This window comes from Panthera onca, chromosome A1, assembly GCF_046562875.1.
Source record: "Panthera onca isolate mPanOnc1 chromosome A1, mPanOnc1 haplotype 2, whole genome shotgun sequence".
Lineage (NCBI taxonomy): Eukaryota > Metazoa > Chordata > Mammalia > Carnivora > Felidae > Panthera > Panthera onca.
The window spans coordinates 146,898,669-146,926,361 of record NC_138339.1 but is presented as its reverse complement, the minus strand read 5'-3'; the positions used below and the strand labels follow the sequence as shown (position 1 = coordinate 146,926,361).

Below are 27,693 nucleotides of genomic sequence, written 5' to 3'. Positions count from 1 at the left end.
AAAATTATATCTTTGCTATTGAGCCCTTAGTACTTGAGAATATAGTTTGTTTTTCAGTTTTCACAGGGCCCTCATGCATTCTCTGACATACCCCATGGGGTTTATTTTAATAGAGGATTTGAAAAGCCTTGGTGTGGCAGAATCTGAAGCAGGCTCCAGGCTCTGAGCTGTCAGCACAGAGCCCGACACGGGGCTCAAACTCACAAACTGTGAGATCATGACCTGAGCTGAAGTCCGATGCTTAACCAACTGAGCCACCCAGGTGCCCCAGAAATGCACATTTTTGGTCAATAATATTACTGGGGGAAGAAAAGGAGGAGAATGTGCATTAAGTGGTGAAATCCACTAAATCAATATTCTGTTACACCAAACAGTTTAAAGACAAGGGAAATGTTGTAATATAATTTCAGATTATATTTCATTTGGCTAAATTAGAGTTTAAAGTTGCTTTGCCATGTTGAAAGTTTGTTGCAATAATTTTTCACATAAACATTTAGACTTGAACTCTGAGACTAGATACAGCATGATTATTTTGCTTTTAAAATCTGTTAAATAGCTAAAAATTGACAATTTGAAAACTACAACAAAGAAAAAGTTGAAGCAGTGTGATTGTTACATCATTGAACCACTTCTAATTGTCAACTGTTAGTATTAAAAGATCATTCTATATCCTTTTTTGGGGGGATGTGGTCGGCTGAGCTGTCAGTAATTGACAGCTGGCTAGGTTTAACTTTTTTACTGTCTGTTCATTCATCACTTCAGCCGACAGTTGTCTCACTTCCCTTTTCACCAGCCATTCCCTTCACTGAAACTGTACTTGCCAAGGTCAGCATGTGCCCCACATTGTCCAAGCCAGCCTGCCGTCCTTGAATTCATTCTTTCTCTCCTGTTGGGCACTATTTATTGTCCATACCCTTCCTTTCATAATTCTGCCCTTCCCCATTTTTCCTCCTCACCCCTGTCCCAACTTCTTTGCCACAAGTTAACCGTGACATGAATCTTTCCTGATTCTTCTTCTTTCTTCAAAGGTCATTCCTTCTTAGGTTCTTTCACTGACTCTTCTCTATGTGTCTGTGCCTTAAATGTTAGATGTTCTCCACTACTCCGGGCCTTTCTCTGCTCTTTTCATGTCTCTGTGCAATCTCCAGGGACCTTACCTCTCTGTGTAGATTCAGTAACCACTTAAGCACTGATGACTCCCAAGTCTGTCTATATTTTTAGCTTAGGCCTTTCTGTGAACCTTTCTGTGAATCTAGCTGCCTTCTGGGCATCATCATTTGGATGTTCTGTAGGCACTAAAGCACGAATGGAACTAAATGTATTTTTCTTCATTTACTATGCTGTTACCATTTCCAGTTTTAATCACACTCTGCCACACATTGTTTATTGTCTCTTCCATCGGACTGTTTCATTTGATTTTGTGTCTCTAGTGCCTCCAATATGGTAAATAAGAATTTTTATCTCATTTGGGCAACAGAAAGAATGAAATTAATAGTAAATTACATAAAATGTAATACCTTAGAATACATTAACTCCTTACAAGTTGCAGAGTGTTCTTTGGAAACAGTTGCAGACTTTAACTAGTAAATGGGTGTCTCGCAAGTAGGGTATACATTTTGCTTGTACCTGTTTGAACTTTCATTACAGGCAGCCAGTTTATTGCTGCAGCTCAGACAGAAGTGGCACAGCTTATTTTTACGCCGAATGAGAGCTCCATCCAAACCTTGGTCTCAAGTTGATGAAGCTACCATAAGAGCAATTATAGCTGTTTTAAGCACTGAGGAACAGTGTGCAGGTTTACAGCAGCCGTCTGGGATAGGCCAGAGGCCAAGGCCTATGTCTTCAGAAGAACTTCCTTTGGCATCATCTTGGAGGTCCAATAATAGCAGGAAAACTTCCGCAGATACTGAATTTTCTGATGAGTCTGCTACTGCAGAAAGGTACATTTATAACATTTTATCAAAACGGGGACATTTTCTCCAGGAAAATGAGTTATTTCTCATAGAATCAGATGTTTTAATAATATTTAAAAATTGCTTAGAGTGTACGTAAAAGGTTACAATAAAATGCGAAGAGTGTTTTACTTTTAAAACATAGTTCTTGTAAGTAGTAAGATAATATGAGGGATTTTAAGCTACTGGTATCTGTGAGTCATTTAATAAGGAAATTTTTTATTGGGAAAGACTAAAAATGTTTAATTTCAAGACTTCACAGATTTAGGGTCTGTTAAAAAGATAGCAGTATATTAAAATTCTGTATTTTAGTTGATACATGGCAAGCAACATCTTTCGCATATGTCTTATAGCAAGAAGTATGGGTTATGGCCATTTAAAAGAACAGTCTCTTCACAAGTCTTACCTGGGTATCAGTAGTGCTGACTAGTATTCCTACAGAAGATCAATTATTCATTCACTTTCTCAGTGACACATTGAATGTGTGTTGTTCTTGGTGTAAGAGAGATAGCAGTGTACCAAACAGACAAGAGCTCTTCCTTCAAAGAGTTTTTATTTTATCCAGCAGAGACATATGATACAGAAGTAAACAAATTTACTCTAGTGGCAAAATCTATTACAGTTTAGCCAGGTTCTTCTTTTCTTTCTAACATTTAGCAATTATACATGGTATTTTTATTTACTATATGATTATTATTAATAAGAGAGTTCTTATATTGAATTATTTATCAAAAAACGTATTATGATGATATAATAGTGGTAATAATGAATCATTGGCCATGATTCAGAAATATTTGTTGTGTAAAAAAAAACCCATTTGTTAGAATCAAATTTATATTTTATAAGAATCAGAATTTCTTTATATCAGTTTAAAGTTTTTTTTACCCTGTTAGAATTGATAATGAACACGACATTCTTGCCTGTGATGCTAATTTCGGCAGTACTGGTAGAAAGTCTGTGTAGTAAGAATATTTCATTGTTAAAAAGAAAAATAGAACAGTGGAAACATAAAAGATACATGATGTTTACTGTTTTGTAAGGATCGAATGGGGCTGTTAGTACTTTCTTTTGGTCAGATTTGCACATTTGAATGAAGCATAAGGCTTCATTAGGTCAGACTTGAATTACAGAGAAGAAATTCGTACTGGTTCCCAAGTTCTTCACATACTGCATTTGAGGAATAATTCAGTCGTTTGCCAAGAAAACCTTTTCATCATGTGCGTTCCTGAATGTTTCTCTCTGATGTAGGCCCTCCTGAGCGATAGAAGAGTGAAAAGCACATTTTCTTCTTAGACACTGCCCACTTTTTGGAAATACCGATCTAAAAGCTTACTCGAAAAATGGTTTAGAATATGGGAATAGATTTCCATAGACATTGCTAGGTGGTAGTGTTATTCCTAGGCCCATCTATAAAAATATGTTAGGTTCGTAGAGACTCTGTGTGTTGTGTATGTATGGGTCTGTGTGTATACATACAGATGTATATACGTGTGTGCCTATATATTCATACATACACACATGCACACACATTTTTAGGAGAAAGGCTACTTGTTTCTCAATAAAAGTAATACATGCTTATTTAGTAAAAGAAATTTAATACAATTAAAATTATAAAGTGTAATATTAGTTACAATTCAGATATTGTTTGTCTTATAAATTCAGTTTTTCACCTGTGATACCATTTTCATTTCCTTACAAGTTGTAGTTTGGCACTCTTCATTCTTACCTGTTGAACAGGGAGATACAGAACTTCATCTACTTTCAGGTTTTTGGTGTTATTGATAGATAATGCCTTGAAGTTGATATATTTGGTGGGGAAAAGAATGAGGACTCTTAGGAAAATTTATACTTGAAAGGAGAAATTACAGTCTGTGAGATTACTTCTTAGAGAAAAAGTATCTGTAGTTCATGTTTTCACTGTACATTGGCAAGATATATGGTACATAATTAAAAAAAAATTTTTTTTTTTAATGTTTATTTATTTTTGAGACAGAGAGAGACAAAGCATGAACGGGGGAGGGTCAGAGAGAGGGAGACACAGAATCTGAAACAGGCTCCAGACTCTGAGCTGTCAGCACAGAGCCCGACGTGGGGCTCGAACTCACGGTCCGCGAGATCATGACCTGAGCCGAAGTCGGCTGCTTAACCGACTGAGCCACCCAGGTGCCCCACATAATTTTTTTTTAATTAAAAACTTTTTTTAAGTTTATTTGTTTTGAGAAAGAGAGAGCACGAGTAGGGGAGGGGGAGAAAGAGAGGGAGAAAGAATCCCAAGCAGGCTTCTTTCTGACAGCGTGAGCCCGATGTGGGGCTTGAACCCACAAACTGTGAGATCATGACCTGAGCCAAAACCAAGAATCGGACGCTCAACCAACTGAGCCTCCCAGGCGCCCTCATAATTTCTTCAAATAAAAACATTTTAGGGTGCCTCAGTTGCTCATTTGGTTAAGCATCCAACTCAGTTCCGGCTCAGGTCATGATCTTAATGGTTTGTGAGTTTGAGTCCCGGTTTTACCGTCATTAAGTTCTTTTGCCTAATTTTCAGGTCTCTGAGGTTCTAGGGTAGGAACGATGGGATTTTAGGGGTTGAATTTAGATAATGCATTGGACATCAATTCATGAAGGAAAAAACCCCTGAAAGGTTGTTTTTTATGCTTAAGTTGTTGATGATTCAGATGTGCATTCCTTATATATTCTTTTGTTAATACCTTTAGGCTTTAGCTATTTTATTTCATTTGTGAAAGAAATAATCCTGGATTAAAGATACTGATTGAAGCAGGGGCGAATTGTGGGGATAAGCTATTTTAACTTGTCTTGAAGGAAGAGTAATTATTAATTACAAGACTCTCTGGAAGCTTACGAATTATTGAACACATAGTTTTTTGTTTTAAACGCTTATTATAAATATTATTTAACACAGCAAACTAAATGATATACCGTAATGAACTCCATATCCGTATCTAACCAAATTTTCTTTGTTCTCTCCTGCTTTGTTTGTTTATATATTTTATTTATTTTTTTAAAAAAGTTTTGTAAATTTTTTAATTTTTATTTTGAGAGAGAGAGCCAGAGCAGGAGCAGGGGAGGGGCAGAGAGAGACGGAGACACAGAATCCGAAGTAGGCTCCAGGCTCTGAGCTGTCAGCACAGAGCCCAAGGTGGGGCTCGAACTCACGAGCTGTGAGATCATGACCTGAGCCAAAGTCACTGACTGAGCCACCCAAATGCTTCTGGTTTAGATATTTTAAAATAAATCCCACATATCATGTCATCTTACCCTTCCATATTTAAATATGCATCTCTTAAAAATAGAGGAATTTTTCCTACATAATCGAATTCCAATGATCAGTCCCAGTAAAATGGCTCATGCATTTCTCAGGGCGTCATGTGTCTTGAGTCTCTCGTGATCCAGAGCAGGTCCTCTTGACTCTTTTGAAGAAAGTGGGGTGGTGATACTGTGAGGTGTACCACATTCTGGATTTGTCTGTTTCTTCTTGGCATTATTTGTTGCCATACCATATATATTTTGTGTAAACTGGCAGTTAGCTCTCACGGCTTGATTAAATCCAGTATTTTGACAAGTATAATTTATAGGTGGTGCTGTGAACTTTACTAGTGAATGACTTTAGGACATACTCAATAATATCTTTTCTTTTTTATGTCTGGTTATTCCACAAAGACATATACTTTTAGAAAAATTATAAAATTCCTGACTGCCAGGAATGTTAAAGACCTCTTTTCCTAAACCATCATACAAGAGGCTAGGAATTTTGTAAGGGAAATCCTACTTTGAGTATTTGTTAACATTAAGTTAAGGACTTTTGTAGATCGCTAATAAATATATTTTTACCTCTTTTTGTAAGTGTCCCTTAATGTCCCTGATGGTATTAAACTTCTAAATGTATGAGGGGGCACCTGGGTGGCTCAATCAGTTAAGTGTCTGACTTCGGCTCAGGTCATGATCTTATGGTTTGCGAGTTCGTGCCCCGTGTCAGGCTCTGTACTGACAGCTCTGAGCCTGGAACCTGCTTTGGATTCTGTGTGTGTGTCTCTCTCTGCCCCTACCCCACTTGTGCTGTCTTTCTGTCTCTCAAAAATAAAAATTAAAAAAAAATGTAAGAGAAGAATGAAATTCCCTTTTTAAATACTACTCCGTAAATCATAACGCCCCTGAAACTTTGGTTTGAAATGGCATCTGCTTTCAATCACGAGCTTGTATGTAACTGATCTTTGCTTCCTCCTTCTCACTCAAGAGTATTGATGAAATCTCCATCTCCAGCACTACACCCACCTCAGAAGTACAAAGATAGAGGAATTTTACATCCTAAACGAAGCACTGATGACCGATCAGATCAATCTTCTGTGAAATCTACAGACAGCAGTAGTTACCCGAGTCCTTGTGCCAGCCCTTCTCCTCCACCCTCAGGAAAGGTAGGGTATCCACAAGTTGATCCCTAGCACATCTAATGTTGCAGATTTAAGCAAAATTATAGAACAGTTCTACTTTTCAGTTACTCATCATGGTCTTTGTTCTTGATATAAATTGAATCTGGTAAACTTGAAACACTTGAGTAAATTTTTTAGTCTTCCTTGCTTGCCAAACATTTCTCGTTGTTACCATCTTGGGATGTTTTAAAACTAACTGATCATTTACCGAGTTATATGCCATAACTCAGCCATCTGTTATTTCCTTTCTGTATCATTAGAACCCTTTTGTTAAAAAGATGGTCTCAAATTAGTTTTTTTTTTTTTCAGTTATTTATTGATTTTTCCAATTCAGTGGTTATATTAAAAAAATACAAGACAGGGTGGGGTTAGGAAGATAGATGTTGGTAGGGAATTGAGAACTATGTATCTTTTAAAAAATTTGTAATACAAATGATTTCAAATGTTTAGAATATGTTACTTTTATTTCTCCTGTTGTTGGTACTGAGTAAGTATTTCATTAGGGTTATTTAGCTATATGTTGTGTTCTGGTGAGGAAAATATCTGCTGAAACACTCTTGTTAAATAAGAGGAAAATAAAATGTTTTTTTGTGGATTTGCATTCTTAGGTTTTGAGGTTTTTATTTTAAAATACCTTTATTTAGATACGCACAGTAAAATTCACCACTTTAAACTGTACAATTCAGTGAATTTTGACAAATGTATATAATTATGTAACTGTATCACAGCCAGGTACAGAACATTCCCATCACCCTTGGATCATGACAACCACTGAACTGAACTGCTCTCTGTCCCTAGAGTTTTGCTTTTTCTGGAATTTGCTGTAAATGGAATCCTATGCATGTAATTTTTTGTGACTGGCTTATTTCACTTTTGAAATTCATCCAAATTATTCAGTGTATTATTAGTTTATTACTTCTTATTGCTGAATCGTATTCCACTCTTTGGCTCATACTCATAGAATGTTTATCCATTCACCCGTTGATGGACATTTGGATTGTTTCCACTTTTGGGCTGTTGTGAATAAAGCTGCTATAATATTTGAGGACAAGTCGTTGTGTGTACGTATGGTTTCTATTCTTGGGTAAATACCCAGGAATAGGATTGTTGGGTTGTATGGTTAAGTGTACGTTTACCTTTACAAGAAGCTATCCCCACCATTTTCCAAAATGGCTGTACTTTTTTTATTGCCTTCCATCATCTATTGAGAGTCCCATTTACTCCATATTCTTGACAATAGTGATCTCTTTACTATTGGCCATTCTAGTGGGTATATAGTGATCTCCCATTTTGTTTTTAATTTGTACTTCCCTGATGACTAATGATGGTGAGCATCTTTTTATGTGCTTATTTACCATTCTTGAATTTTCTTTGGTGTGGAGTAGCTGTTCAAATTGTTCAACTTTTTGGTTGTTTATGGGTTGTCTTTTTAATTTAGTAGTAAGATTTAAAAATATATTTCTAGATACAAGTCTTAATTATATATGTTTTGCAACTTTTTCTAATAGGTTGTGCCTGCATATTCATTTTCTTAACAGTGTCTTTTGAAGAGCAAGTGTTTAATGTTGATAAAGTCTACCATATTTATTTTTTTCTATTTTGGTGTCATCTATTTTTCTATTATGGTTCATATTTTTTTGTGTTCTAAGACGTCTTTGTTTAACTCAGGATTACAAAGTATTTCTCCTAGAAGTGTGACAGTGAGAGCTCTTATATTTAGGCATATGATCTGTTTTGAGTTAAGTTTTGTTTATAGTATGGGTGGATCAAGGATCATAATTTGTCATTTGCCTATACAATTGTTCTAGCACCATTTGTTGGAAAGATTCTCCCTTTCCCATTGAAATTATCTTGGCATCTTTGTCAAAAATCAATTGACTCTAAATATGTGGTCAATTTATTGGACTGTATCCTGTTTCATTGATCTGTATACTACTCTGTTTTTGCCTTTGCTACGGTAGTTTGATTATAGTAGCTTTATACTAAGTTGAAACCAGTTAATTTTTTTCTCCAACTCTTTTGTTCTTTTTAAAAATTGTTTTGGGGGGCCTGGGTGGCTGAGTGGGTTAAGTGTCCGACTTTGGTTCAGATCATGATCTCATGGTTTGTGAATTTGAGCCCCACATGAGGCTCTCTGCTGTCAGCACAGAGCCTGCTTCGGATCCTCTGTCCTCCCCTCTCTCTCTGCCCCTCTTCTGCTTGGTCTCCATCTCTTTCAAAAATACAGAAACATTCAAAAAATAATAAAAAAAATTGTTTTGGTATTCAGGGTGTTCTAATGGTCTTTCATATAAGCTTTAGAAAATGCTTGTTAATTTCTACAGAAACATATTTTGGTATTGAGTGGAATTGCATTGAATTTGTAGATCAGTTTGAAGAAAATTGATAACAGTTTTTAGTTTCATAATCTATTAAGTGTGGTATATATATGCATTTCTTTTGATATTCTTTAATTTTTCACAAGTGTTTTGTAAATTTCAGAGTTCAGGTATTATACATTTTTTGTTAAGTTGATCACTAAATATTTTATATCTTTGATGCTGTTTGTAAAATTTTTAATTTCCAGTTATTCATTGCTATGATTTAGAAATACATTTGACCTTTGTATATTTACCCAGTATGACGTGATCTTACTTCATTTATTAATTGTTCGCTTTATATGAGATTTCTCAGGACTTTCTACATGGATAACCATTTCATCTATTAATAAAGGTAGTTTCACTTTTTTCCTTTCCAGTATTGATTCTGTTTATTTTTTTTCTTGCCTGTTCTCTCTGGCTAGAACCTCCAGTAAAATGTTTAATAACAGTGTTGAGAACAGACCTTTGAGGGAAAACAACCCCCCCTCCCAACCCCCATCCCTCATTAAATCTGTCACCACTTATCATAATGTAACTGTGGGATGTTTCTTTTTGGATTTAGTTTGCTGAGAGGGTTTATTAGGAATAAATGTTGAATTATGTTCAGTGCTTTTTTTGTCTTTACATCTGTTGAAATGATAACACAATTTTTTTTCTTCTATTAATAAATTGGGTTTTGTTGACTGCTTTTCTAATGTTTATACCTTGCAGGATCATGACATATTATGGTGTTAAATATTAATGGATTTGATTTTGCTTAATCAGAACTTCTGTTAAATTTGGGATCTTTGTTCATGAGGGATATTCTATAGTTCTCTTGTGTTATTTTTGTATTGTTTTGGTATCAGGGTAATGCTGGCCTCATAAGATTATTTGGGAAGTCTTATTTCTACTTCATTTTTGCAAGAGATGCATGGGATTGATATGATTTTTTCCTTAAATGTTTGGTAGAATTCACTACTGTAGCCATTTTTTAACTTTCCCTAGTATATCTTGAATTAGTTTTATGCCACCTCAGGTATAGTTTGAGAACCTTGCAACAGTGTATTTTTATTTTACCCTTTAGTTCTTTGTGTTACTTGTCTCATACATTTTATTTGTATATTTGTTATACTTGCTGCAGTGTATTGGTTTTTTTTTACTTCATAGTAAATTATCTTGTACCAAAAGTCAGAAAAATGTGTTTTATGTTTACTAAATATTTACCAGTTCTTGTGTTCTTTATTCTTTTGTGTTGATGAGGATTTCTATCTTGGATCATACGCTTCTGTCTGGAAACCTTCTTTGAACATTTTCTCTGGTACAGATATTCTGGAAATGAATTCTTTAAGCTTTTGTCTGAAAAACCATTTTTCACTGTTATTTTTGGAAGCTATTTAAAAATTTTTTGTAATGTTTATTCATTTTTTGAGAGAGAGAGATAGACTGTGAGTGGGGGAGGGGCAGGGAGCGAGGGAGACACAGAATCCGAAGCAGGTTCCAGGCTCTGAGCTGTCAGCACAGAGCCTGACTTGGGGCTTGAGCTCACGAACTATGAGATCATGACCTGAGCCAGAGTTGAAAGCTTAGCCGACTGAGTCACCCAGGCACCCCAAAAGCTGTTTTTACTGTGTATATAATTCTAGGTTGACAGTGGTTTTCTTTTGTTACTGCAAAGAAGTCACTCCATTATCTTCTCGTTTACATAGTTTCTGAGGGAGGTTTACTATCATTTTTGTTTCTCTGTATATAATGTTTCTCTGTATGTAATGTATCTTTTTCCTCTACCTGCTTTTAAGATTTTCTCTTTATCACTGGTTTTCAGCAATTTGATTTTGATATGTTTCTATTTGTAGTTTTTTTAAATGTTTTTTCTTATGATGAGAACTTTTTTTAATTTTAATTTTTTTAAGTTTATTTACTTACTTTGAGAGAGAGAGAGAGAGAGAGAGAAGGGGAGAGGCAGAGAGAGAGTGGAGAGTGAGAGAGAGAATCCCAAGCAGGCTGTGCACTGTCAGCACAGAGCCTGACATGGGACTTGAAGTCACAAACTGCAATATCATGACCTGAGCTGAAACCAGGAGTCGGAAGCTTAACTGGCTGAAGCACCCAGGCGCCACCCCACTCCCCCCGCCCGTTTGTAGTTCTTATTCATAGTTTCCATAGTTGTAGTTCGTATTCATAGTTTCCATCAAATTTGGAAAAATTAAGATAATTATTTCTTCACGTATTTTTTATGTCTCATCGCTTCCCCCTCCTTTCTGGGACTAGGGATATATAAGTGCAAGACCACTTGATACTATACCATAGGTCACTGAGGCTGTCTTCATTTTTTTCAATTCTTTTTTGGTTTCTTTGTTTCATTTGAGACGGTTTCTCTGGCTATGTTTTCAAGTTCACTGATGTTTTTATTTGTAGTGTCTCATCTGCTGTGCATTCTTTCTAATGTATTTTTCACTTTAAATATTATATCTCCATCTCTAGAATGCCCTTTGGGCCTTTAAAAAACACTTTCCATTTCTCCTTTAAGGCACATGCATGTTTACTTTACCTTCTTGAACACAGTGAATATATTTATAATAGCTGCTCTGACATTTTTTTGTCTCCTAATTCCATCATCTGTCAGATGTGAATCTTTTCCTGTTGGTTCATTTTTTCCCTGGTTATGGATCTGTTCTCCTCCGTTTCTTTGCATTCCTTATAATTTCATTTGGCTGCTAGATTTTTGTTGTATTCCTTTAAGTAGTGTCAGACATCTCTCTGGTATACCACTAAGTAAGTGGCAATCAGTTAAATGTTTTTAAGATTTTTCTTTTAAGTGTTATAGCAGGTTCCGAGCAGATTTTATTCTGGTACTAATTTAGTTTCAGTACTAAGGCATGAGCCTTCTGTGGGCTGATGCCCTATGTATTAACAGTTGTTTCAATTCTGGCTGGGGAGAACATCAAATACTCCGATCCCCGTGTGAGCTCCAGGAATTACTTAGTTTACTGCTTTTGTCTGGATCTTTCCCTGGCGTTAAATCATGTTTTCTCACTCACGTGCAGGTCAGTACTTGTCAGAAACTTGTGGGTACCCTTCTTCAGTTCCTTGGGAACTCTCCTTCTGTGCAAATCTCTTATATCCAGCACACTGCTGTGCAAATTCTAACCCTGGCCTCTCAATTCCAGGCTCTCTCTCTGCAGTTCACTGAGACTGCTGGATTCTGTTTCCCTTCCCTGCACTGTTGCCTGGAAGCTGTATCCAGGCGGGAAGCTGGAGCAAATTTTTGCTTTGTTTTCAGCCTTTGAAAGTGTATTAAAATAGTTTCTGAAAATACATTTGGAATATAAATCAAAGTTTGTAATCCCAAATCCTTCTTGATAAGAGATTTTGAATGCTCTGAAAATGAGTGCTTGGTTTTGGCTCTGTAACCTCATTCTGAGGGAGCCTTGTGTAGCTCTTCAGGCACAATGGAGCTATTTGCACTTGTTGGATATTTGGTAAAATACTTTGGTTTATATGTTTATGAAGATGTTATTTAATGGAGCCTATTGATTTTGAAAGGTCAAATTACCTTTCAAGAACTTATGCATTCTTTTATAGGGCTCAAAATCTCCTTCACCAAGACCAAACATGCCTATTCGATACTTCATAATGAAGAGTAGCAATTTGAGAAACCTTGAAATTTCTCAGCAGAAGGGTATCTGGTCTACAACCCCTAGTAATGAGCGGAAGCTAAATCGAGCCTTTTGGGAAAGCAGCATGGTTTACTTGGTATTTTCTGTTCAAGGATCTGGACATTTCCAGGTGAGCCATCCTGAACCAGTAAAATGGGGTTGTTCTGGCTGCAGGTTAGACCACAGAGATTAAAACAAAAACCAAAAACACCCTGGCTTTTTATTGCATCAGAATGCAAGAATGCATTTTGCTTGACAAAATGAGGAATGTATTGTACCTCTTCAGGGGAATGATAATAGGGATCCCTTTGTTTTCCTTGTCTTACCAGAATCTCTTTAGATAAACCATTTCTCCTTGTGAAGGTAACTTTAGATTTATTGTTTTTCAGGTGGATTAAGAGTAATGAGAAGCTTGACTTTTTTGGTAAAATGTTTATTTAAATAGGCAAGCAAGTTAGAATTGACAATCCAGAAACTTGAGTATGTTTCTTAACTCATCTTGACTTGATGTATAATATTTGGAAGTAAAACTTATAGGTTAGAGTATAGCCATTTATCATGGAATAAATGTGGGTTTAGGGCTGTTAATACATTATTTAGAAAATATCTGTTCATACTAAAATTATGTTAGAAGGCTAGAAATGTGCTAATACATCTTTTTTATAAAAAACAACAACTTCTTTTTGTTTTTGTTAGATATCTATTGTTTTTATATTACACTTTACCTTAAAATTAAAGAAAAAAAAATGGAGAGCTTTCTCTGGTAAATTTTATTCAGACATTTAATATCCTCCTTACCTTTCCTCTTGCCCTCATTTGACCCACAGGGATTTTCTAGGATGTCTTCGGAGATAGGAAGGGAGAAGAGCCAGGACTGGGGCTCCGCTGGACTGGGAGGAGTGTTTAAGGTGGAGTGGGTCCGGAAGGAGAGTCTTCCCTTCCAGTTTGCACACCATCTACTTAACCCCTGGAACGACAACAAGAAGGTCCAGATCAGCAGAGACGGGCAGGTATACGGTGACCTTTCATATTTGCCTTCCTCCGGTCTCTTGGTTTTGTTTTGCTGCTACGCAGTGGTCCGTTTGAGAGGGAGACGTAGGAGTACAAATTGTATATTCTGTGTGTACACGGGAGACGGTGGCTTAGGTTTGTAAAAGAGTTAGTATAAAAACCTGCTCGTACTGGTGTTTGACAGAGCTCATTGCTTTTTTAACATTTGGTAAATTTGGCTTCTCTCCATCATTACGGACAAAGTCCCTCATAAGTTACTTCATGGAGGCTCCTGTTGTCTTAGTAACTGAAGCTCTGATCAAAACGGAGTATAATTCTGAAGTAATCTCACTGAGGGTAACAACAGCATCTGACATCTTTGTGCCTTTAACTAATGATGCAATATAAAAACAGCCTTTTGATATTTTTGTGACTTGTTTTGTTTCTGTTATGTTTGCTTTGCCTTCATCATTGCTGCTGACATGTATTTTAAGCTGGTTAAGGGGATGGGAATTAACATATATATGGACTGCTGTGCTAGCTGCTTTCCATGAAGTCATTTAATTTAATGCATATTGCTTTATTAGCTCAATTTTAGGTAGGAGAAATAGGAGAAATTATTCTAAGGTCACACGGCTAGTAATCTATTTAAACCAGTGTGGCTCGCTTTAAATCGCCATATGAAAAGTGTTTGGGTTCTTTTTAAATGCACATCGTATCACAAGAGGACTATAAATGACATTCTTTTCAGTTGTATCAGAATATTTTAATTTTTATTCTATACTAAGGATTTTGAAATAAGCCTAATTCCTAAGATAAGAATATTATATACTCATCATAATTTCTTAACAACCCCCCCAAACATCGAATACGCTAGGTTTCACAGTAAACCTTTGAAAGTTGAAGTGGAGTGGTTTTGGTAAATCTCCATTTAAAAAAAAAATCATGATTTCCACATAGTAAAAACTCCAGAAGAACTCCATGGAAATCTCTTTACCGTTTTGTCACAAATAGTTGCTGTATTTGAGGGTTAACTACAATCTTGAAGTCTGGAAGTGAACTTCACAAACCTGAACATAGGTTGCATGATTTTATCATGTTCTGGTAGAAAAATGAAATTCAAAGTACTTCTCTTATATTTCTATCAACATAGGTTTTGGTGATTAAAAAAAATTCAATCCATTTCCCTTGGTGTTTGTTGTGTGACTTGTGATTTATCCAGGAGCTCGAGCCTCAGGTTGGTGAACAGTTGCTCCAGTTATGGGAACGCCTTCCGTCGGGAGAAAAAACCACGACTGATTGACCTGAACTCAGGTTACACTATACTTGACTTTGAGTACTGGCAGTATTTATGACTGTTAAGGATATCTTTCAAATTACTTACCCCCCCTTTTTTTTTTAACTCTTTCAGATCTCTTAACTACAGAAGAACATTGCACCTACTTATAACCACTGAATGCACTGACTTCTAAAAACTGAGGTGGAGATAGATGTGTGTGATGAATGAATGGGCTTTTCTGGCTTAATGTTACTTTAGAACCACCATCTTCATATAAAAGAGAAAAGGGTAATTTAAATTTTTATAGTGATCATAAAGAATGATTATGTAATGTTTGTTAATTATATGTTTATACTTGAATAAAATAGTAGCAGGTAACACTATTTGGCACAACAGCAGTTACTTGAAAAACATACTTAATTTGAAGTTAAACATTTCGTTTGTTGAAAACACTGACTCATAACTCTTATTGATGATTTTTTTAATGCAAAGTAAGTTGTTTCCTTTTAAGAAGGGCCTGTATCAGTACCTCTGAGCACCATTTTAGAAGAGCTAAATAACTCTTAAGGTTTGTCATTAAAAACAATCCAGTTCTAAAAATGTCCCTTTTAAAAATAGTGTGTGCTGATTAAGGACTATTCATTCTGCCATTTTAAACCTGAGCTACATTACGAAAAAAAGGAGAGATGTTCTTTTTTCTTTGATTATAAAGTGCAGTAAAATCTGAAGAAAATCAGGGTTCTTTCCTGTCTTTGACTGGATCAGATTTAGTGCTTAGTTTTATTCCTGGTCCTGCATCTTACCCCCTCCTCTCATCTTACAACCTTCACACCTTTCTTACCTGAGCACGGTAATTACGACCTCTCTGCTTTGGCTAGAGAAACTCAGCTTGGACAAGTTAAAAATGTAAACAAATGGTGCATGTTACAAAAAGTGCCCAGCAGTTAGCAGGAGCCTGGTTGGTGTATGTCTTTCAAACGAAAGCCACACCACAATTCAGCATGCCTCCTGCTTGCTTTCCAGTACTTTTCAGGCTCCTTGCGTTTTTAGATTTCTTACTGTTTTGCATTTATGGTTTAATAAACGGGTGTGTGTGTGTGTGTGTGTGTGTGTGTGTGTGTGTAATTTTTGGTAAACCAGTGATAGTGCCAGCTCTCCTGTTTCCTTGTCTTCTCAGGATTATTTGATCTCTTTACCACCACTCTGTAAAGTTTCCCCAGTGGCTTTTTGAAGGAAAATAGAGGTACAGGGAAATACAAAATGAAAGAAATGTCTTGGTTATTGAGCTCTAAATAGAACAGCTTCGATAGCACTTCTCATGATATATTTGGGTTATTGAAGAAAAACCAACATGAATCTAATTTAAAGGCAAGAAGAAAACTCTTAAGGCTTTTTTGCTTCTGCATTTGAAAACAAAGAAGTGAAAAGTCCTGGGTCAACATAAGATCTTGGGAACCCGTCTTTCTCTTGGAAAGTATTGTGTGTTGGTGCAGTAGTTTAGAATGGCAGCTGTGATTTTTGCCTGTGTTTGTCGTTACTGGCTTTTTGTTGGTTTGTTTTATACTTTGAGATACACTTGTAAATTGAGCCTATGTGAATTATGTTCTGCTGTATGTGTATTACAGGTTTTTTTTTCCTATTAGAGCAACTTGTGTTTTTTTTCTCCTGATACTGTATATACATTTTGTTTGGGTATATATTTAACAGTTTATGGTATTCTAAATTTGGAAGTGAGAACTTTTAAAAAATAAAACTTGTTTTAATGTCCTTCTGTTTTCTAATATCTAGCCCTGTATGTAAATGATGAGTTTGTTGATATTTAAAATGAACACAATTTGAATGTAATTAAAATGCTGTTTTTGGAAGAGATGAACTTTAAATATACTTATTAAATGAAATTCTGTTAAATTATTTAGGTCTTGTTATTTCTGATGCTCTATAATAGGGCTTATCAATAATATCCCTTGAGATATTATTAATGAGTTTCAAACACCTTGAAGAATACTAAATTGATATATAGAAGGTGATGATTTCACATCATTATCTCTTTCGTGAAAAAATTTGCCTCATTACCACAAGGGGATGGAAAAAAAGGCTCAAGATGTGTTCAACATAAAATCTTTTGAATATGATAAACCACGCAGCCATTCACCTTGCATTCTCAGTCAGGACACTGCATTTTGGTGATGTGCCACTATATCCACTGAACACCCCAGCCTCACTCTACCAATTACAGCAGAGATTGGCGGGGTGGGGGGCATAATCTCAAATGTGTACTTCAAGAAAAGACCGAATTTGAGAATTTAAGAATTTGTCCTCAGAGACTCATTTTTCACCATATAAAATCTTACTTCCTGCAGCAGGGAAAGTCTTGAGGACTAAGTCAGATGAGCTTCACCCCTGGATCCCTCGGACCACACATGTAACCGACAAGTGACAACACCTGCCAGTCTATGTGAGCTTCCTGTGGCACAGGTGCTTGCTGTGCTCCAGCACTCTCCACAGCTCCTCCCCACACACTGGACCACACAGTGCACTCAGCGTGCCCAGGGCCACCAGGTGTGCTTTGGTCTTTCCAGCCAAGGGTGAAATTTTCGCTTGACTGTCTCCTAAAACCACAAACTCTGCATTTTCAAAATGGAACTAGTGTTCCTTCCTACAGCCTGTTCCACTGAAAGCTGTTCTCTCTTCAGCTGATGCCGGTTCCAGCCTTAAGGTTGCTCAGACCAGAAAATGTACAGTCATCCTTGATGCATTTCTTTCTCTCGGTCTCATCCATCAGAAAATTGTCTCGGGTCTACCTTCAAAGTAGATCTAAACTCGGACTGTTTCTCCCCGCGTCGGTCACACCCACTCTGGACTGAGCCACGGTCCTTGTTGCTTGGGTTATTGAAATTGCTTCTTGAAATTTGTCTTCCCTCTTTGACCTCTCCCCGCTGCCACCAGTCTGTTTTCCACACAGAAACCAGTGATCCTTTTAAGAACATTCAGTTTGTGTCACTTGGCTGCTCAAAGCCCTGTAGTGGCTCCCCGTTTCTCTCAAAAGCCAAAGTCCTTCCCATGGCACAGATACCTACATGATCTGGTCCTGTCTTGTGTCTCAGGCGGTCTCTCCTCAACTCCTATACTTACTCCACTTCAGCCATACTGACCTCCTGACTGTTTCTTGAATATAGGTGTGTTCTAGCCCAGAGACGAGTGTGAGCTCTTAATTCTGCCTGGAATGCTCTTCCTAGAACCTCTGGCCAACTGGTCATCACCATGTAGTGTTAGGTTTACTGGAAAGTTTTCTGTGAAGCTTATTTAACTTTTATTTCATTTTATTTATTAAAAATTTTTTTTAATGTTTTTATTTATTTTTGAGAAAGAGAGGGAGAAAGAGACAGAGCACAAGCTGGGGAGGGGCAGAGAGAGAGGGAGACACAGAATCCAAAGCAGGCTCCAGGCTCCGAGCTGTCAGCACAGAGCCTGATGTGAGGCTCCAAGTCACGAACCGTGAGATCATGACCTGAGCTGGAATCAAGAGACCCTTAACTGACTGAGTCACCCACGTGCCCCGAGAGCTCATTTAACTTTTATAATTAACATACAGTAAAATCAATGTTTCCTAGATGTGCAACTCTGAATTTTGACACACAGACTTGTAGAACTTTGCCCTTGATGAGGATATAGTTCCATCACCCCTGAAACTCCCTCATGCCATTTCTTTGTACTTACAGCCTCCTCTCACCCATAATGCCAGCCAGCCTTAGGTCTGTTCTCTGTCATTCTAGTGTTCTTCTTTTGAGGATATTACATAAATAGAATCACACAGTGACTGGCTTCTTTCACTCAGCATAAGGCCTTTGAAACTGATCCCAGTTGTGTATATCAAAGTTCATTTCCTGTTATTGCTGGGTAGTATCCCATTGTATAGAACATGCCATTTTTTTAGTCATTGACCTAGGATACACACACGTGATTATACATAGAACAGCTATTTTGTGCACACCTTTTTGTGTGAAAATAAGTTGCCATTTGTTGAGTAAATACCTAGGACTGTAATCGCAGGATCATACGGTAAGTATGTTTTATAAGAAACTGCCGAACTATTTCCCAGAGTGGCTTTTCTGTTTTGCATCCCTACTAGCGATATTTTAGAGTTCCGGTTGCTCCACATGCTTGACAGCACTTAACAGTTGTCAGGATATTTTTTTTTTTCTTTAAGTTGAAAATACACATCAATTTTATTAAATTGTTGCTATGTTCCATTGAAGAACAGTGTAAGGAACTATTTATTATTACAAGGTGCCTATTCTGCATGTTAGGTTTTCCTATTTGGTGCAATAACTTCATAAATACTAGTATACTGTAATTAATTCAATTTACACCAAGACACCCGCCAGAGGCAATCCAATATATCTAAGAGGGATATGTTCACAACCTCTCTTCATCTCTTTTTATTTTATTTGTTTCTTCCATCATGGTAAGTGTACTCTTGAATCCCTACCACCTATTTTCACCCATCCTCCCCCACCCACCTCGCTGGTGGTGACCATCAGTTTGTTCTCTGTAGTTAAGAGTCTGTTTCTTGGTTTCTCTCTCTCTTTTTTTTTTTTAACTTTTTTTTTTTTAATGTTTGTTTATTTTTGAGACAGAGAGAGACAGAGCATGAACGGGGGAGGGTCAAAGAGAGAGGGAGACACAGAATCTGAAGCAGGCTCCAGGCTCTGAGCTGTCAGCACAGAGCCCAATGCGGGGCTCGAACTCACGGACTGTGAGATCATGACCTGAGCCGAAGTCGGACGCTTTACCGACTGAGCCACCCAGGCGCCCCGGTTTCTCTCTCTCTTGCTCACTCTTTTTTTTCCCTTTGGTTGTTTTATTTCTTAAATTCCACATATCTGTGAGATCATATGGTATTTGTCTTTCCCTGGCTTATTTCATTTAGCGTTAAACTCTAGCACTATCTATGTTGTTGCAAATGGAAAGATTTCATTCTTTTTTATGGCTGAATAACCTTCCATTGTGTATTATACACCACTTCTTTGTCCATTCATCAGTTGATGGACACTTGGGCTGCTTCCAAATCTTGGCTATTGTAAATAATGCTGCAATAAACATAGGGGTGCATTTTAGTGTTTTTGTATTTTTTGGGTAAATACCCAGTAGTGCAATTACTGGATCATATGGTAATCTATTAATTTTTTGAGGAACCTCCCTACTGTTTTCCAGAGTGGCTGCACCAATTTGCATTACCACCAATGGTGCAAGAGCTTTACTTTTTCACCACATCCTTGCCAACACTTGTTTTTGTTTTTGTTTTTTTTTTTTAATATTCTGAGAGAGCAGAGCAGGGGTAGAGAGAGATAGGGAGGGAGAGAGAATTGCAAGCAGGCTCTGCTCTGTCAGTGCAGAGCCCGACACAGGGCTTGAACCCATGAACTGTGAGATCATGATCTGAGCTGAAATCAAGAGTCAGACGCTTGACCGACTGAGCCACCCAGGCGCCCCTCTTGGTTTTTTTATTTTAGCCATTCTATTGTCAGCATCTTCTGTTTTTATCATTCTTTTACATGTGCATCAGTATCTGATCATGGTTTTCGGTTGTAGCTCTTTAATGGCTACTTATGTTGAACATCTTTCATATGCTTATTATGCTTGTTATGTCACTCAGTCCTGTCAGTCCACAAGCTCTGAGATCATGACCCGAGCCGAGGTTGGATGCTCAACCGACTGAGCCACCCAGGCACCCCAAATTTTGACCATTTTAGAAGTTAAGTCAGTTATTTTCTTACTGTTGAGTTTTGAGAGTTCCTTATAGCCTGTACTCCCCTTTATGTACAAGGCTCCCCCACTGGATGCCTGAAACCATAGACTGTACCGAACCCTATATACTGCGTTTTTTTCCTGTATGTACACACCTATGATAAAGCTTAGTTTCTAAATTAGGCCCAGTTAGGGATTAACAACAAATAAAATACGATTATAACCATCTACTGTAATAAAAGTTATGTGAATGTGGTCTCAAGCTATCTTAGTGTCCTGTACTCACCCTTCTTATGATGCTGTGAGATGATAAGATGCCCGCATGATGGGATGAGGTGAGGGGAATGACGTAGGTGCTGTGACATGGCGTTAGGCTGCGACCTACCTGATGGTGCCAGAGAAGGAGAATCGTCTGCCTGTGGATTGAGACTGACTGTCCGTAACGGAAACCGTAGAAAGGGAGGGCTGCTGCATTTGGAGTATGAGCTCTTCGTCCAGTATGTGATTTGCAAGTATTTTTTCTCTGCCTGTTGCTTGTCATTGTCTTCATAGTAGTTTTTGTAGTTTTTTGTAGATTCACAATATTTTTGTAGTTTTAAGTTTTGATGAACTACAACTTAGCAATTTTTTTTTCTTTTAAGGATCGTGACTTTGATGTCATGTCTAAGAACCTTATCACCAGTCACTAAAGGTTTTCCTCTTCTTTTTTTAACGCTTATCTATTTATTTTGAGAGAGAGAGAGAATCCCAAGCAGGCTCTGTGCTGTTAGCACAGAGGCCAATGTGGGGCTTGAACTCGCAAACCATGATTCCATGACCTGAGCCAAAATCAAGAGTTGGATGCTTAACCAACTGAGCCACCCAGGCACCCCTGAAGGTTTTCCTCTATGTTTCTTCCTAACAGTTATGTAATTTTATATTTTATATTCAGATTCATGATCCACTTAGAGTTAATTTTTATACAAGCTGTGATATTTAGGTTGAGAGTCCTTTTTACGCATGTGGTTATCCAGTGGGTCCAACACCACTGTGGAGAAGACTGCTCTTTATTGAGATACTTTTACATCTTAAAATTTTTTTTTAATGCTTTATTTATTTTTGGGAGAGAGAAAGAGCGGGAGCAGGGGAGGGGCAGAGAGAGAGGAAGACACAGAATCCGAAGCAGGCTCCAGGCTCTGAGCTGTCAGCACAGAGCCTGATGTGGGGCTGGAACTCAGGAACTGTGAGATCAGAAGTCAGATGCTCAACCGACTGAGCCACCCAGGCGCCCCTACAGCAATTTTTAAAAGTGGGGTAGTGAGGACTTGCACTTGTTTTTTAAACTAAATTAATAAATTTAAACTATTTAAAATTAATTAATAAATTTAAATAATCTCTACACCCAGTGTGGGGCTCGAATTCATGACCTGGAGATCAAGAGTCTCACACTCCACCAACTGAGCCAGCCAGGTGCCCCAAGGACTTGCACTTTTAACTGAAATGGAGTAACATAGACCAGATTTACTTTCTTCCTCAAAACAACATATATATGTATATATATTTTTTCATATATATATGACATATATATGACAAGACTCCTGAGTTGAGGAGACAGAGTTGAAAGTGGGGAAACCCAACAGCTCAAGTTCATAGAACAGAATACCAGAGGGAGAACTGCTTACAGAGAGAAGCCTAGAGATGTGTAGATGGTCCCCCTGGAATGCATGCATGGGCAGAAAGGGTAGGGGGAAAAAAACATTTGAAAGGATTAAAGGGAATAGTGCCTGCTCCCATCAGCCAGACTTGTAAAAATCCAAAAGAAGACAGAAAAGAGGAACAAAGAAACAACAAATGGAAGTAAATAGAAACAAAAATAATGAACAAAAATAAAACAAGTAGCAAGATGGTAGATGCACACCTAACAGAATCAATAACCATATTAAATGTCTAAAAGTCCCACCTAAGGGATGCCTGGCTGGCTCATTTGGAAGAGCAAGTGACTCTCTTGATCTTGGGGCTGTGAGTTCAAGCCCCACGTTGGGTGGAGGGATTATTAATTAAAAAGAATTTAAAAATCCCATTTAAAAGGGAGAGCTTGTGGGGTGCCTGGGTGGCTCAGTCAGTTGGGTTGTCCCAACTTTGGCTCGGGTCATGATCTTGCGGTTCGTGGGTTCGATCCCTGTGTCGGGCTGTGTGCTGACAGCTTAGAGCCTGGAGCCTGCTTTGGATTTCGGGTCTCCCTCTCTCTCTCTCCCCCTCCTCTGCTCACACTCTCTCTCTCAAAAATAAATAAACATAAAAAAATAAATAAAACAGAGAGCTTGTTAGATTGGATATAAAAAATTCAACACTCAACTATAGGATACCTATAAGTAATGTACTTCAAGTATAAAGACACAAATAAGGTAAAAGTTAAAAAAAAAATGGAAGAAGTTATCCCCTGCTACCATTAATGAAAAAGAAAAAAACCACACTAGTATATCTATATTAATATCAGGCAAAGGAAAATTCAGAGCAAAGAATATAATCTGGGATAAAGACAGTAATTTAGTCATGATTGAAAGGGTCAGTGGACGTAATAATCTTAAACACTTAGGCATCAATAAAAGAGCTTCAAAATACTTAAGTAAAAATTGATAGAACTGAAAGGAAAAACAGACAAATTCACAATTATTGTCAGACATTTCAATACCCCCTTTTCAATAATTGATAGAAAAAGTAGGCAGTAAATCAGAAAAGATACAGTGGGCTTGAAGAACACTATCAACCAACTTGATCTGATCAACCCAACAGCAACAGAATACACCTTATTTAAGTGCACACAGAACATGTATCATGATAGACCATTTCGTGGGCCGTAAAACAAATTTCAAAACATTTATATTTTATTGTGGCAAGAGCACTTAATAGAAGATTTACCCTCTTACCAAATTTTTAAGTGCACAATAATGTTAACGTGCAGATCTCTAGATCTGCAGATCTAGAGGCCCGTAAGTACAGCAGACCTCTAGAATGTACTCATGTCGTATAACTGAAACTTTCTACCCTTTGAACAGCAACCCTTCATCTCCCTCTCTCCCTAGTCCCTGGCAACTGCTATTCTGTTTCTACAATTTTTGACTGTTTAGATTTTATTCATGTACATGGCATGACCCACTCTTTGTCCTCCTGTGACTGGCTTATTTCACTTGACATAATGTTCTCCAGCTTCATTCATACTGTTGTGTGTGTGACAGGGTTTCTTTCTTTTTTAAGGCTGTATAACATTCCATCGTATGTATGTGCTACATTTTCTCAATCATTCGTTTCTTGATAGGCATTTACATTGTTTCCATGTCTTTGCTATTTTGAATAATGCTGCACTGGACATGGAAAGCATGTATCCTTCTGAGATCCTGATTTCAATTTTTTGGATATATACCCAGAAGTAGGATTGCTGAGTCAATATGGTGATTTTGTATGTATGTATGTATGTATTTAAAGGTGTTTTTTGTTTGTTTGTTTGTTTTTAGTTTATTTTGAGAGAGAGAGAGAAAGAATCCCAAGCAGGTTTTGCATTGTCAGCTTGCAACCTGATGTGGGACTTGAATCCATGAACCGTGAGGTCATGACCTGAGCTAAAGTTGGATGCTTAACCGACTGAGCCACCCAGCCATCCCTATTTATTTAAAAAAAAAAATTTTTTTTTAAAGTAGGCTTCATGCCCAGCACAGAGCCCAATGTGGGGCTTGAACTCAGGACCCTGAGATCAAGTCATACGCTCAACTAACTGAGCTACCCAGGTGCCCCTGGTAGTTTTGTTTTAAAATCTCAATGAATTTGAAAGTATTCACGTGCCACAAAATGTGTTCTCTGACCACAGTGGTCTTGAGTTGGAAATGAGTAATGTCCGACTTTGAACTAGCTAGAAAAATGCAATGTTTTCCTGTAAGTTCCACGATTGACTCTTCCTGGATCAGTTGGTCATGTGCTTATCTCCACACTAGTCTATTATCACTGTGGTAATTGACCAAATGTATAGTAAATGCTCACCTCAAACACATGGACGAAAGATAGGAGAGAAATGGTTCTCTAAAGGATTATCAAAGTAATATTCCCAGAATGAAAATTCTGGGGCAGGCAAAATTATTAGCTATGCAATACCAAAACTAGAAGTTTCCCTCTAAGAAACTTTCTAGAACTAGTTAGTGAGTTTAACAAGGTTGCAGTATACAAGGTCAATATACCTCCAAAATATTTTAAAATCTCTATATAATAGCAACAAACAATTGGAAATGAAAATAATACCATTGATCATAACATCAAAGATATCAAATACCTAGGAAGAATAATCTGACAAAAGATGTGAAAGACTTATAGGCTGAAAACTACAAAATATTGCTGAGAGAAATTAAAGAAGACCTAAGAAAATACCATGTTTGTGGGTTGAAGACTCAGTATTGTTAAGATGTAAATGCTCTCCAAAATCTATAGAGTTAATGCTCTCCAAAATCTATAGAGTTAACACAATCCCAATCAAAACCCCAGCAGCCTTTTTTTTTTTTTTCCTTTTGTAGACCCCAGCAAACTGATTCCAAAATTCATATGGAAATGCAAAGGATCAAGTATAACCAAAACAACTCGACTTTGGAGGGTTCACACTACCTGATTTCAAGACTTACAAAGCTATAGTACACAAAACAGCTTGATACTAGCATAAATATAGACAAATAGATCAATGGAACATAATGGAGAGTCTAGAAGTAACCCCAACATCTGTGGACAATTGTTTTTTTTTTTTTTTTTTTTTTTAAACAAGCGCATAAAGGCAATGTGATGGAGGCGGTTATAGCCCTTCCAACAAATGGTGAGGGAAAAATTGGCTATCTATACGCAAAATAATGAACTTAGATCCCTATCTCACAGAATATAAAAAAATCAACTCCTAATAGATCATTGCCTTAAATGTAAGAGCCACAACTGTGGAACTGCTAGGCGAAAACAGGAGAAAAGATTTCTTACATCCACTGTCTCTGGGAGAACAAAAGGATAAATTTGGCTTCATCAAAATTTGAAAGTTCTGTTCTTCACTCTTTATTTTTGAGAGAGAGAGAGAGAGAGAGAGAGAGAGAGAGAGAGAGAGAGGACAAGTAGGGGAAGGGCAGAGAGAGACGGACACACAGAATCTGAAGCAAGGCTCCAGTCTCTGAGCTGTCAGTACAGAGCCTGATGTGGGGCTCAAACCAACGAACCATGAGATCATGACCTGAGCCAAAGTTGAACGCCACCCAGCACCCCAAAACTTCTGTTCTTCAGAAGACACTGTTACAAGCAGTAGACTGCAGGAGAATATTTGGAAGACATATATCTAATAACGGACTTGTATCCAGAATACCTAAAAAAAATTCTTAAAACCGCAATAAGAAAACAACCCAATTAAAAAGCTGGGCCATGTTGAAAAGATATTTCGCCCAAAAAGACATACAGAAGACAAATAAATACATGAGATTATGCTCAACACTATTAGGCATTAGGAAAATGCAAACTAAAACCCACGATAAGATACCATTACATATCTGTTAGAGCAACTAGTGTGTTGGCAAGGATGTTTACATTCCCTGATGGTGGGAATGTAAAATGATAGAACCACTTTAGAAAACAGTTGGGCATTTTCTGAAGAAGTAAAACATACACATAAAAACATACACATAAAAGCATTAAAAGCATTCCACTCCTAGGTACTGGTCTAGTTTTTTCCTAATTTGCATATTTTCATCAGAGTAATTGTATTCCTTGTTTTCATGTGCTGCCTTCTTCTGCTCCACAGACCATACACTCCCTGGAGGTGGAGAACCTTTCCATTTTATATACTGAGTTTCTTGCACAATGCCTATCAGGTTTTTAATAAATGTTTAAGAAATTACTAACAGCAGGAGCACCTGGGTGGCTCAGTTGGTTAAGCCTCTGACTTCGGCTCAGGTTATGATCTCACAGTTCCTAAGTTCAAGCACTGCACTGGGCTCTGTGCTGGCAGTGTGGATCCTGCTTGGGATTCTCTCTCCTTCTCTTTCTGCCCCTCCCCCACTCGCTCTGTCTCTGTCACTCTCAAATTAAATAAATAAACGTTAAAAAGTTACTAAGAGCAGTAAAGAAAATAACGATGAGAAAAATTCATCATTCAATATGAATTTTACCTAGTCTCTTTTTAGTATGGAGCAATATTTTATTCTATTTATTTTCATCTAAAGTTATATGACAATGTTTCTCCCATGCTATTTCAGACTTCTACTTCATTCATAGTAATGGCTATGTGATATTTAATAAATTTCATTCATTATAATAAAATCCCTAATTTTGTCTTTTTTTCCTAGTATTAATGCAAACATTTTCTTATTTTAAATAATTCCATTAGGACATATACCCAGCAGTGGTATTACTAGATGAAAGGTTATGAACAATTATATTACATTATTTTAAAGTATACTTAGCTAGCAGTGGAGCATATGGTTCCTTAAACAGAATGATTTGGGTATGGAAATGGTCTTAGCTATACCTGGATAAATTTTTTCAAAAGGATTTTTAAATCAAGAAAATCATCTTTAAAAAATATTGGGCCTATTGTCTTTGGGTTTAAAAACCAAACACCTATTTTTACTGTTGGTGGGTCTTTCTTTTCCATGTGGCATAATTTTTTTTTAAATATTTATTTTTGAGAGAGAGAGAGAGAGAGAGAGAGGGAGAGAGAGAAATGTCAAGCAGGCTGTGCACAATCAGCATGGACCCCAACGTGGGGCTTGAACTCATGAACTGTGAGATTATGACCTGAGCTGAAATCAAGAATCAGATGCTTAACTGACTGAGTCACCCAGGTGCCCCTGGCCATAATTTTTTATATATAGAATTATATAACAATTCTATAGTTATGAGTTTTTTTTTTTTTTTCCTAAGAACATGTTTCATCCACCCTTAATTTATCTTGGCTAAACATCAGAAACCCTTATGTGAGTATATAAATATGTAAAAGACTCTGTCTTGTTCCAAAAAGGATTTGAGATTGTATTAAACCAAATTCTGGTGTGAAATGTAGGGGAAAATACCAAAACAAGAAATGATTTCTTGGAGGACTGTATAAACAGCATAATGCAGGATCATCCCGCGAGAGAAGGACGCCTATAATGTTCCGCCAATATTTTGATCATCCTTAGAGAAGACGTGGCTTCTGGAAATTTTGATTAGTTTTTGGTCTTTTGCTTTAAGTTAAAGTGCTATTAAGTACATGATGAAGTATGTTGCACTGAGGAAGAGTTTACCTTTTCAGTTCAC

At 37.2% G+C, this 27,693-nt stretch overlaps 1 protein-coding gene across 6 annotated transcripts in view; it reads left to right on the top strand.

The window, feature by feature from the left end:
* Positions 1–27,693, top strand: part of YTHDC2 (YTH N6-methyladenosine RNA binding protein C2) — a 96,409-nt gene that overhangs the window by 53,218 nt on the left and 15,498 nt on the right. For 2 of the 6 annotated variants that reach the window (XR_013557543.2, XR_009611193.3), the window contains exons 25-30: positions 1,648–1,940; positions 6,205–6,382; positions 12,322–12,525; positions 13,223–13,405; positions 14,608–14,699; positions 14,797–14,952. Coding sequence is in view for 4 of the 6 variants with exons in the window: in XM_060636350.3 (XP_060492333.1) it covers positions 1,648–1,940; positions 6,205–6,382; positions 12,322–12,525; positions 13,223–13,405; positions 14,608–14,688 (939 nt within the window). In the remaining 2 variants the exon portion in view is untranslated. Of the gene's footprint in view, positions 1–1,647; positions 1,941–6,204; positions 6,383–12,321; positions 12,526–13,222; positions 13,406–14,607; positions 14,700–14,796; positions 16,576–27,693 lie in introns of those variants that run through there. The other 4 variants (XM_060636350.3, XM_060636351.3, XM_078451787.2 and 1 more) reach the window with 3 other exon arrangements.